This window comes from Electrona antarctica (assembly GCF_951216825.1).
Source record: "Electrona antarctica genome assembly, chromosome: 1".
Taxonomy (NCBI): domain Eukaryota; kingdom Metazoa; phylum Chordata; class Actinopteri; order Myctophiformes; family Myctophidae; genus Electrona; species Electrona antarctica.
This window is the reverse complement of record NC_136806.1, coordinates 3,891,734-3,904,233: the sequence shown is the minus strand read 5'-3', so window position 1 is coordinate 3,904,233 and position 12,500 is coordinate 3,891,734. Positions and strand designations below refer to the sequence as shown.

The window sequence follows — 12,500 nt, the reverse complement described above, 5'->3', positions numbered from 1 at the left end:
AAAACAAACAAAGTGTGTGTATTTCTGTGTGTGTGTGTGTGTTTCAGGCTGAAGCTGTCCCACGCCTACGAGCCCAGCAGTTCTCTGGTCATCATGGAGTGGAACCACACGGAGCCGCCCATCGGCGTGAGGATCGTCGACTACCTCATCAGCCAGGAGAAGGTGACGGAGAGGACCGACCACTCCAAGGTGGAGACAGGTAAACACGGACGTCCATTTGGTTGCCCAACGCATATAATGTGTGCTCTCCCCCAACTAGAGCACTGCGTTTCCTCATGTAGATCGGCTACTTTTGCCGTTTGATGACTTTCATTTGTCCTAATGTTGGTGCTAAACGACACTTAAACTCACTGCTAGACTGGGTGGGAAAGAGCTGCAGCTCTGAGTAGATCATGCACATGGGCACGCATGCAACTCCAGGACACACACACGGGCACTCGTCAGTGGCGTATCCAGGAATTACGTTTTGGGCAGACAAGATGTGTCGTCTCCCCGTAACACTAAACGTTTTCAAAGAGATATACCTGCCAGACGAGTAGGATACAAAGCCTGAAAGAAAGGCATGCATTTACATTCCAATGGGTGATTGAGGGTCGCGCTCTACCGCAACGGCCAATCAGCTGTCCATTAATAGTTCTCAGGTCTTGTTTTTGTCCTCTTTTTTGAGTGGTGTAAACCACTCCTACAACTGGCTTTGTTAGTTTACGTGTCTGTCTGTTTGTCTGTCTGTCTGTTCGTACCAAAAAATGAGCATGGTTGCTATGGTCACCCAGTTCACACGGGTGTGATTTCATTACGTCAGACATTACGCCAGACCACAGTTGATCAGTCTATATAAGACCTTACACCACTCAGTTCACACGGGTGTGATTTTTTTCCTCATTGTATGGATTTTGGCCAGGCCACAAATGGATTTGGACAGGCGGACGCCTGCCCTCGCCTTATTGTAGATACGCCTCTGGCACTCGTTATTAAGGATAGGGTGATTCCAAAAAAGGTTATGTCTTTATCAGAAATGTCTTTGGACGGGTGGAAAACTAGTTCAACTTGCAGAGTGACGCATTCCTTTACCTGGCCGTGCAGGTTCTTCAAACTTCTGTTGAAAGTTCTACTTGATTGTTGACATGAAATACTAATCCAGTGTTTCATTTGCGCGATCGTGACAAAAACAGCTTGTTGTGAGTGACTCATCTGATCATGAAACTAAGGCTACGATAAAGATACCAAGAATTCCACAGTGATGTCATTGCCCGGGGAAACTGAATTCCCAGCCGCCTTCTCTCGTGTATAACGATGGTACATGTCCCGCGGCGGGTCGCCTTCTCTCGCGTATACACTGCGTGAAAAGAGGAGTTAACGGGCAAATTATGGGCACTGTATTTTTGCCCGTAAACCTCAAGTTTAGCAGCATATACAGTACTATACGGTAACATACAGGTGTGATGGTACAATTCGGGAGTTTACCAGAGTTTATTGGAAAGTTTAACGAGAGTTTCCTGTAATATACACATCCGTATTCCATGCATTTTGCGCAGTGTTAGCGGTGGTACTGTACATGTCCCGTGACGGGTCGCCGCCGGTCCGCCTGTACCGGTGTTTGGGAACTCCTGGTTTATGAAGTTAACACCCTCGACGTCAAGGACTCCAGTTGTTTTGTTCCCCTCCAGTCATCCTGACGGAACGTTTCGTCAGCCCCATGTTGTCACCATGCCAACTACTATATCACTCCGTTCTGCTCGGCAACCCAGTTGAGTTTTAAAAGAAAGTCAAAAGGGAACACACTGGAGGTCACGGAGGCTCCACGCTGCTCCGAGATGAGCTGTGCATGGAGACGTCCTACCCATCCGTCACTGCCTGCGCTCTGTCCAGCCTTACCGATGGCTTCCGCGGGTGTGTGTATGTGTGTGTGTGTGTGTGTGTGTGTGTGTGTGTGGGTGTGGGTGTGGGTGTGGGTGGGTGTGGGTGTGGGTGTGTGTGTGCGCGTGCGTGCACGTCTTCTGCTGACATGTTTGTGTGCGTGGAACTTTTCACAAGGTTAGGTCAAGATGATGATGATACAGTGGGCTCTCTCTCTCTCTCCCTCTCCATTTCTCTGTGTGATCGATGCTCACTCGCCCGCAGAGGCGCGCCACACTCAATCTGACCAGGGGTCATCATCGCCATGTTGGTTTGTGGTGGACATTTGTGTCGACATTTCATTTTTTGCCACAGACATACAAAATGATCGAGTGGACAATAATATTACCAGAAACACATAAACAGATAGTCCTGAATGACCATAAACAGGTCTGTAACTCTGAGAGTGTAACAAATGGAACCAAATGGAACATGTCCCGCGGCGGATCGCCTTCTCTCGCGTATAGCCTACATTGTGTGAAAAGAGGGGTTAACGGGCAATTATAGGCACTGTATTTTGCCCGTAAACCTCAAGTTTAGCAGCATATACAGTACACCTGTATGTTATATACGATAACATACAGGTGTGATGGTACAATTCAGGAGTTTACCGGAGTTTGTTGGAAAGTTTAACGGGAGTTTCCTGTAATATACACATCCAATAATATTACCGAAATGGACCCGTACGGGTCCATTATGTGCCATAATGTCGTAGTAAATCAGTGTCATAAAGAGAACCTGGAAAAGAAAAAAAGAAAAACGGAATGTCAAAATATCCACTTTAAATGCTTAGTATGAGGTATAAAGTACAGCAGCCTTGTGTTCATGAAACAGAATGATTGGGTATTGGGTAAGACTGACGTTATGTATCTTTCAGGACCTTTCACTGCTTTGTCTCAACCATTACTCAATGGCTCTGCTCTCATCCACCGCGGTGGATATTTTGACATTCCGTTTTTTTTTTTTTTTTTTTATGTTGCAACTACTGTTGGAGCAGCCATAAACAACACAGGTTCATCCTGATGTTCTGGGCATCTTTGTAATGTTAGTGTTAGTAAAAAGCAGGTAAAGGAGTAATGTTTGAGCAGACTAACATCAGTCACTCTACCATTCAATGTAGTAGAAGACCTGCGGGTTTACCCCGCAGCTACGTCAGCTCCGCCTACAGGAAATACGTAAGCTGCGACCATGAGACCCGTTTCTGGATTCGTCTATAAGTCTTTGCCACAGACACATGTTGTCCATGTACAGACAGACATATTGGTGACCCCTGAATCTGACCCAAACTGTTACCCCTCCTTATGCACCGGCATCATGCAATGGTGAATTGCATTACATTTAAACTATCTCATAAAAAAAATCTGGTCTCTAAATCACAGTAGTGATTCAGTTGTTATTTTACTTTATTTTTTACCTTGTGATTATTTGTGCTTTTGTAAATGTTCTACATACTGTGGCCAAAAGTTGTAGTTTAAGTAACTGTCCACAAGATGGCAGTCACCATCCACAAAATATCAGTGTTCATTTCTTATGGATGTGAAACACAACACAACAGCACAGGAGAGGAGACTTGGCTACAACAGCACAGGAGAGGGGACTTGTCTACAACAGCACAGGAGAGGAGACTTGGCTACAACAGCACAGGAGAGGAGACTTGTCTACAACAGCACAGGAGAGGAGACTTGGCTACAACAGCACAGGAGAGGGGACTTGGAGGACTTGGCTACAGATCATAACTTAAATAAATTAGTCCAAGGATTCCCAAACTTGTTCAGGCCTCGAACCCCCAAAATAATCATATTTGACCACGCATCACACTGTGAGGCGTGGTGAGCTTGTAGATCAGTAGATTTACAAATGGCCAAAATGTATTTTATGCTGAAATGGTTAATGTATATTGTGTAATAATAGTAAAAATCGATAAAGTAACTAGTAAATATTTTGCCTCTGAAATGTAGTGGAGTAGAAATTTCGAAAATTCACCAGTAAAGTAAAAGTGCCAGAAATGTTTAAATTCTTGAGTGAAATGTACTTATTTACTGTCCACCACTGGCTAATCTTCATCAGGACTCTCTGTAATCCTACGGTATCTCCCCCACCAGCCAGCCAGCCAGCCAGCAGCATGCCATACAGGGTACAGCCAAAAACTAACTGCTATGTAAATCCCTGCTAGAAGCTCTTCCAGGACCCCCTGCTGTGCAGTGACTTGTGGAAGCAGCGCATAAGCCTCGTTCAGCCGACCCACCATGCAGATGAAACCGCTCTGAGCCTGACTTATGGAACACTTCCTGGGGTACGAGGGGGTTTCGCACGTCAAGATCGGCTCATTTCAGTGGCCAACACCATGCACCGTACATCCATCCGTCCATCCATCTTCAACCGCTCATCCGTAGTCGGGCCGAGGGGGCAACAGCTCCACCAGAGAGCTCCAGACTTCCCTCTCCAGAGCAACATTATAGTAACTTCCTCCTGGGGAATCCCGAGACGTTCTAAGGCCAGTGAGTCGATGTAATCCCTCCATCTGGTCCTTGGTCTGCCCCCGGGTCTCCTCCACCAGAGAGCTCCAGACTTCCCTCTCCAGAGCAACATTATAGTAACTTCCTCCTGGGGAATCCCGAGACGTTCTAAGGCCAGTGAGTCGATGTAATCCCTCCATCTGGTCCTTGGTCTGCCCCGGGGGTCTCCTCCCAGTGGGACGTGCCTCGAGGACATCCCTAGGGAGACGGTCGAGAGGCATCCTAACCAGATGCCCGAACCACCTCATTTGCCTTTCCAGGCAAATGAGCAGCGTCTCTACTCCGAGTCTCTCTCATGTGACTGAACTTCTCACCCTATCTCTAAGGGAGATGAACTTCTCACCCTATCTCTAAGGGAGATGAACTTCTCACCCTATCTCTAAGGGAGATGAACTTCTCACCCTATCTCTAAGGGAGATGAACTTCTCACCCTATCTCTAAGGGAGATGAACTTCTCACCCTATCTCTAAGGGAGATGAACTTCTCACCCTATCTCTAAGGGAGATGCCAGCCACCCGTCAGAGAAAACTCATTTGGCCAAACACAGATCCATTTGAGGGTCTCTTGGGTTGGCGCTGGGGGGGTATAGGCTCCATGGCCAAATACAGATCCATTTGAGGGTCTCTCGGGTTGGCGCTGGGGGGGTATAGGCTCCGTGGCCAGATACAGATCCATTTGAGGGTCTCTTGGGTTGGCGCTGGGGGGGTACAGGCTCCGTGGCCAAACACAGATCCATTTGAGGGTCTCTCGGGTTGGCGCTGGGGGGGTATAGGCTCCGTGGCCAGATACAGATCCATTTGAGGGTCTCTTGGGTTGGCGCTGGGGGGGTACAGGCTCCGTGGCCAAACACAGATCCATTTGAGGGTCTCTCGGGTTGGCGCTGGGGGGGTATAGGCTCCGTGGCCAGATACAGATCCATTTGAGGGTCTCTTGGGTTGGCGCTGGGGGGGTATAGGCTCCGTGGCCAGATACAGATCCATTTGAGGGTCTCTTGGGTTGGCGCTGGGGGGGTACAGGCTCCGTGGCCAAACACAGATCCATTTGAGGGTCTCTCGGGTTGGCGCTGGGGGGGTATAGGCTCCGTGGCCAGATACAGATCCATTTGAGGGTCTCTTGGGTTGGCGCTGGGGGGGTATAGGCTCCGTGGCCAAACACAGATCCATTTGAGGGTCTCTTGGGTTGGCGCTGGGGGGGTATAGGCTCCGTGGCCAGATACAGATCCATTTGAGGGTCTCTTGGGTTGGCGCTGGGGGGGTATAGGCTCCGTGGCCAGATACAGATCCATTTGAGGGTCTCTTGGGTTGGCGCTGGGGGGGTATAGGCTCCGTGGCCAAACACAGATCCATTTGAGGGTCTCTTGGGTTGGCGCTGGGGGGGGTATAGGCTCCGTGGCCAAATACGGATCCATTTGAGGGTCTCTTGGGTTGGCGCTGGGGGGGGTATAGGCTCCGTGGCCAGATACGGATCCATTTGAGGGTCTCTTGGGTTGGCGCTGGGGGTGTATAGGCTCCGTGGCCAGATACGGATCCATTTGAGGGTCTCTTGGGTTGGCGCTGGGGGGGTATAGGCTCCGTGGCCAGATACGGATCCATTTGAGGGTCTCTTGGGTTGGCGCTGGGGGGGGTATAGGCTCCGTGGCCAAACACAGATCCATTTGAGGGTCTCTTGGGTTGGCGCTGGGGGGGTATAGGCTCCGTGGCCAGACACAGATCCATTTGAGGGTCTCTTGGGTTGGCGCTGGGGGGGGTATAGGCTCCGTGGCCAGATACAGATCCATTTGAGGGTCTCTTGGGTTGGCGCTGGGGGGGGGTATAGGCTCCGTGGCCAGATACAGATCCATTTGAGGGTCTCTTGGGTTGGCGCTGGGGGGGGTATAGGCTCCGTGGCCAAACACAGATCCATTTGAGGGTCTCTTGGGTTGGCGCTGGGGGGGGGTATAGGCTCCGTGGCCAGATACAGATCCATTTGAGGGTCTCTTGGGTTGGCGCTGGGGGGGGTATAGGCTCCGTGGCCAAACACAGATCCATTTGAGGGTCTCTTGGGTTGGCGCTGGGGGGGGTATAGGCTCTGTGGCCAAACACAGATCCATTTGAGGGTCTCTTGGGTTGGCGCTGGGGGGGTATAGGCTCCGTGGCCAGATACAGATCCATTTGAGGGTCTCTTGGGTTGGCGCTGGGGGGGTATAGGCTCTTTTTTTGGGAATCACTGAATTAAGCATTAGAATGTTGCGGGGGGGGGGGGGGGGGGGGGAATGAAGTGGTGTGTCTGTATTTCCCCTTTGAAAAAAAGACAATGCTGGACTCAGTGATTCAGTTAGAGTTTAGTTGGTGTGTGCGTGCGTGTGTGCGTATGTGTGTTTGTCTTCCTGTGGAAAAAAGGCTTTGTGTCAAGGTGTGTGTGTGTGTGTGTGTGTGTGTGTGTGTGTGTGTGTGTGTGTGTGTGTGTGTGTGTGTGTGTGTGTGTGTGTGTGTGTGTGTGTGTGTGTGTGTGTGTGTGTGTGTGTGTGTGTGTGTGTGTGTGTGTGTGTGTGTGTGTGTGTGTGTGTGTGTGTGTGTGTGTGCGCGCGCGCGCGCTCTATTTGTTTCCCCCCACTGTGTAGTGGAAAAACTACTCACATTTCTTAAGTAAAAGTATGAGTACTGCAATATACTGTAGAAGCACTCTGTTACTTAAGTAAAAGTCCGGAATTAAAAATGCAAGTGTTGGTATTGATTGAAATGTAGAAAGTAGCCTGGGGGATAGCCTGGATTGGACCACTGCTGACAGAGGGACATGGGGGGGGGATGCTTTGGACCACTGCTGACAGAGGGACATGGGGGACGCTTTGGGACTCGGGAGGATAAGTTATTGCTCAAGCAAAGCTCAAGCTTTGTGGTGGAAATGAGTAAACGCATTACGCTGTGTGCTGCCATGGCATGCAGACGTGGCCCAGAGTCAAACCCTGCAGAGTGGCTGTTGACAGACATTCAACAAGTTCAGAAGAAGATAAAAACTGAACAAAATAGTATTGATGCTAAAAACCAAACCAGAGCAAGGCTCGCACCAACCTGCACACCAGGAGCCAGATGGGGGTTTAGTGTCTTGCTCAAGGTCACTAACTCTGGGTACAGGTCCATTTGGTTCCATGTGTACACCCTCAGAGTTACACTCCCTTTAATCGTCCATTTGGAACCCCGCCTCAAGTATCCACAAGGGTACCTTGACCACACTTTGAGACCCACTGGGGTAGCAGAGTGTTTCCACTGAGCCCAACATGCACAGTAGCAGCACCCTGACTCTGTTTGACCAGAATGGAACAGAGCCTTCATTAGTATGATTAACACTGACTCTGTTTGACCAGAATGGAACAGAGCCTTCATTAGTATGATTAACACTGACTCTGTTTGACCAGAATGGAACAGAGCCTTCATTAGTATGATTAACACTGACTCTGTTTGACCAGAATGGAACAGAGCCTTCATTAGTATGATTAACACTGACTCTGTTTGACCAGAATGGAACAGAGCCTTCATTATATCATTAACCCTGACTCTGTTTGACCAGAATGGAACAGAGCCTTCATTAGTATGATTAACACTGACTCTGTTTGACCAGAATGGAACAGAGCCTTCATTAGTATGATTAACACTGACTCTGTTTGACCAGAATGGAACAGAGCCTTCATTAGTATGATTAACACTGACTCTGTTTGACCAGAATGGAACAGAGCCTTCATTAGTATGATTAACACTGACTCTGTTTGACCAGAATGGAACAGAGCCTTCATTATATCATTAACCCTGACTCTGTTTGACCATAATGGAGCAGAGCCTTCATTAGTATGATTAACACTGACTCTGTTTGACCAGAATGGAACAGAGCCTTCATTAGTATGATTAACACTGACTCTGTTTGACCAGAATGGAACAGAGCCTTCATTAGTATGATTAACACTGACTCTGTTTGACCAGAATGGAACAGAGCCTTCATTAGCATCATTAACACTGACTCTGTTTGACCAGAATGGAACATTGAGAAGACCTGAAGCATTGAGGAAGACACTTTCCTTCCAACATGGCTACTGTCTGTGCACAGAGCCTGTTGCCAGTTGTTGACGGCTGGAAAGCCGGGCAGGCTGACTGCGTTCTTTGTGGCGGTGCTCTCTAGCGACCCCTGCTGTGCCTCCTTGGCAGTAGAAGAGATCTGGGTTTGCAGACAGCGTGACGCTTCAGCACGACCAACCGTGTGCAGCGCACATGGTCCCATGATGCAACAGCACATGGTCCCATGATGCAACAGCATCCAAGCACGCATCAGCTCACTGCCCGGGTCAACGGCGTGCGGCGCGGCAGCCAATGGTTTTTACATCATATCTTTGCTTCTGGGGGCGGGGGGGGGGGGGGGGGGGGGATGGGGGGGTTCCCTGCCTGGAACAACTTATTTTCAGATGGGGGTCGGTGGCCAATTACATAATAATTTGTGGGGTCCTTGAGATTAAATAGTTTGCGAATCACTGATATAGAAACGTAGGTTTTTCAGAAAACTGGTCAGGATTTAGAAGACATTTGTTTAGATCTATAGCTGGTCTCAGATCTCAAGTGGTTAATGCAGAAGGTTAACATGCGTGCGTGCGTGCGTGCGTGCGTGCGTGCGTGCGTGCGTGCGTGCGTGCGTGCGTGCGTGCGTGCGTGCGTGCGTGCGTGCGCAGCTAGCCGGGTCTGCCTGTGAATCACTGTGATCAATATGTCTCTACATATGGTACTAGTATCGCACAATCATCCATCTTTAGAAGGTCTAAATAGCACTTCATCATCGAGGCAAATCTCTTCTTTCTGTCTTTCCAAAAAGGCCTCCAGAAACGTCTATAAGCCATTGAGACCCATGACACCAGATAATATACAAAATGTCTTCTAAATCATGACAGTTTTCTGAAAAACCTTGTGTTTCTATATCAGTGGCTCTCAAACTATTTCATGTCAAGCCACAATCTTTAGTGAAGATCGTGGACACGTTTTCAAAGATAGCAGATCTACAAGCTACAAGCTTGTAAATCTGCTATCTTTGAAAACCATGAGCTTGTATATCTCCTGTTTTTACCAACAGATAAAGTTTAAAATAATGGTTAAAGTGGTTAAAAGCTACTGTAAGGTGACACGGATGCATTCCAGATCTTAATGGGATAGGCCTGCCCCCCCCCCAGAATGTGCACAGCATGGGGGAGAGAAATGTAACTGAATAATCATATTCCCATATTTTAGTCTCCGTGCATCAAAGAGTCAGATCATCTTTCCACCGCAACAACAACATGTACGTATTCTAACTGCATTAGAATTAACCCATTTTGGGCAGGAACCCCTTTTGGTGTTAGCATTATGTTATGCTTTAGCTATTGAAAAATAGCAGATCTACAAGCTCGTAGCGCGCCACCGAGTGGCGCGCTACGAGCGTTCTTTTGAAAAATCAAAGAACGACTGACATAGAAACCTAGCTTTTTCAGAAAACTGTCAGGATGTAGAAGACATTTTTAGAATCTGATCTCAAGTCAAAATGGGCTAAAAACATGATTTGTCATGATTTTGTCATGGTTTCCACTGTGGCAGAGTAATGGGGTATGTGTTTACTACGTGCGATGGCAACATTCATAACATTTGGATGGTTTAATAAACAATAAAACAAAGAATCTTGGGCTGCATGATGGGTCATCTTGACTTGACCCATAACCAATAACCATATCTTGCGTTATTGACGTGCCCTGCATACACTCAAAGGACTGGCAAGGAGAACGGAGATGAATATTGAAAGGTCTTTTTTAGTTTATCAGGTGCAACGGGAGTACCTCTGACAGGCCGTGGGCCGCGGGCCGCGATGTGAGACAGGCCGTGGGCCGCGATGTGAGACAGGCCGTGGGCCGCGATGTGAGTGTGCGTTGCTAAAAGCAGTGCCTCTGACAGGCCGTGGGCCGCGATGTGAGTGTGCGTTGCTAAAAGCAGTGCCTCTGACAGGCCGTGGGCCGCGATGTGAGTGTGCGTTGCTAAAAGCAGTGCCTCTGACAGGCCGCGGGCCGCGATGTGAGTGTGCGTTGCTAAAAGCAGTGCCTCTGACAGGCCGCGGGCCGCGATGTGAGTGTGCGTTGCTAAAAGCAGTGCCTCTGACAGGCCGCGGGCCGCGATGTGAGTTGCGTTGCTAAAAGCGATGCCAAGCGGGTTCATCCTAGGATGACATCGCTGTCTTCCACATGATGAGGCACTGGATCCCGACCCGATTCGCAGGTGGGACCAAAATGTAACCTGGGAGTCGAGCAAGGGTTGATTTAGTAGACTATAAAAGTACGCAGAAAAATTTGACTAAATTTGACTGAGGGACTGCCATTGGATTTTTTTTTAATTTTCGTTTTATGAAAGCAGGGAATCATAGCTTCAAATTGACTGAGTAATGTCTTGCAGAGTTGAGAAAACAGGCTTGAAAGGTTCACTTCTGTGGACTCTAACATTACACCTAGCTACATGTTTAAGCATTTATTTCATATTTACATGTCTACTGTGGACTCTAACATTACACCTAGCTTCATGTTTAAGCATTTATTTCATATTTACATGTCTTCTGTGGTCTCTAACATTACACCTAGCTACATGTTTAAGCATTTATTTCATATTTACATGTCTTCTGTGGACTCTAACATTACAACTAGCTACATGTTTAAGCATTTATTTCATATTTACATGTCGATTTCAGCTCTGACACTTATTTCAGACATGCAAAAAAAGTTTTCTCCTCTGTGATGAAAAGCTAGAGTTTTGCGCTGACAAAAAATAAATCAAAACTAAGCTATGATGACTACAGCTAAGATCAATATATTGACCATTTTAGTCAACAAATAAAAACTATGGGGGCACAGTGGTGCCGTCGGTAGCGATGTCACCTCACAGCTAGAAAGTCCTGCGGGTTCGATTCCCGCCGGCCTGAAGACGCTGTGGACGATGGGTTTCAAAATTGTGGGCTAAAAATAAAATGTTATGGTGGAGAAGAGATCCCGTATAAATAAATGACAACTAAAACATGAATTCTCACGACGCTGATGATAGCTATGAAATCTATATAGAAATTCACACCTGTGTGAACTGAGTGGTGCAACTCCTCTCTCCCCTCTCCCCCTGCCTCTCTCTCTCTCTCTCTCTCTCTCTCTCTCTCTATCTCTCTATCTCTATCTCTATCTCTATCTCTCTCTCTCTCTCTCTCTCTCTCTCTCTCTCTCTCTCTCTCTTCTCCTCTCTCTCTCTCTCTCTCTCTCTCTCTCTCTCTCTCTCTCTCTCTAATTAGCACTAGGCAACAGTGCAACACTATCTCTCTCTCTCTGTTTCTGGCACAACAGCGCCACTTTTTGCCCCTACTGGTACTCATAGCCACACATATAGGTTAACACGGACATTGCTGTTCCTTGGAGTGTTGCACTACTCAAAAACGACGTATAGTGGGGTAATAAAAAAAATGGGTAAAAAAATAAAAAATTCAACACTGGCGTTAAGATGTCAACATTCCCTGAAAGATCTATTTGAACATTATGGAAATCTGTGTTTATGTTCTTGACAGCGAACACATATCTGCGCGGCGTTTAAGCGTTGGCTGCCGTCCACACAGACCTCAAATAAAGATTCTACAAAATGTTTTTTAAATCCTGACTGTTTTCTGAACAACCTCATGTTTCTATGACGGTGGTTCTCTGCATTTTCATGTCGAGGACCCCCAAAAAACACATGTATTTGGCCGCTGACCCCATCTGAAAATATGTTGTTCCAGGCAGGGACCCCCCCCCCCCCCCCCCCCCAGAAGGAAAGATTTGAGTTAAAAATGTTTGCTGTGAAAGAATATATATTCAAAGATTTGCGCCACATTTTCACGATAAAAAAAAATATAGCAGACCTACAAGCTCGTAGCGCGGCACTCGGTGCCGCGCTATGAGCTTGTAGATCTGCTATTTTTTTCAATAGCTAAAGTATAACAAAACACCAAAAGGGGTTCCCGCCCAGAATGGGATAAATGACTCCAGAGTGGACGTGGTTATTATTCCTCCAACTCTAGACTGCTTCCTTCCACACTAAACCATGAGCTGTT

General features: G+C 47.6%; 1 protein-coding gene across 1 annotated transcript in view; it reads left to right on the top strand.

The window, feature by feature from the left end:
* The window catches only part of astn1 (astrotactin 1), a gene marked incomplete at its 3' end in the record, with an annotated part of 1,033,675 nt that overhangs the window by 545,090 nt on the left and 476,085 nt on the right, over positions 1–12,500 (top strand). Inside the window, exon 25 of the mRNA XM_079507194.1 lies at positions 48–199. Within this exon, the coding sequence (XP_079363320.1) occupies positions 48–199 (152 nt within the window). The remainder of the gene's footprint in view (positions 1–47; positions 200–12,500) is intronic.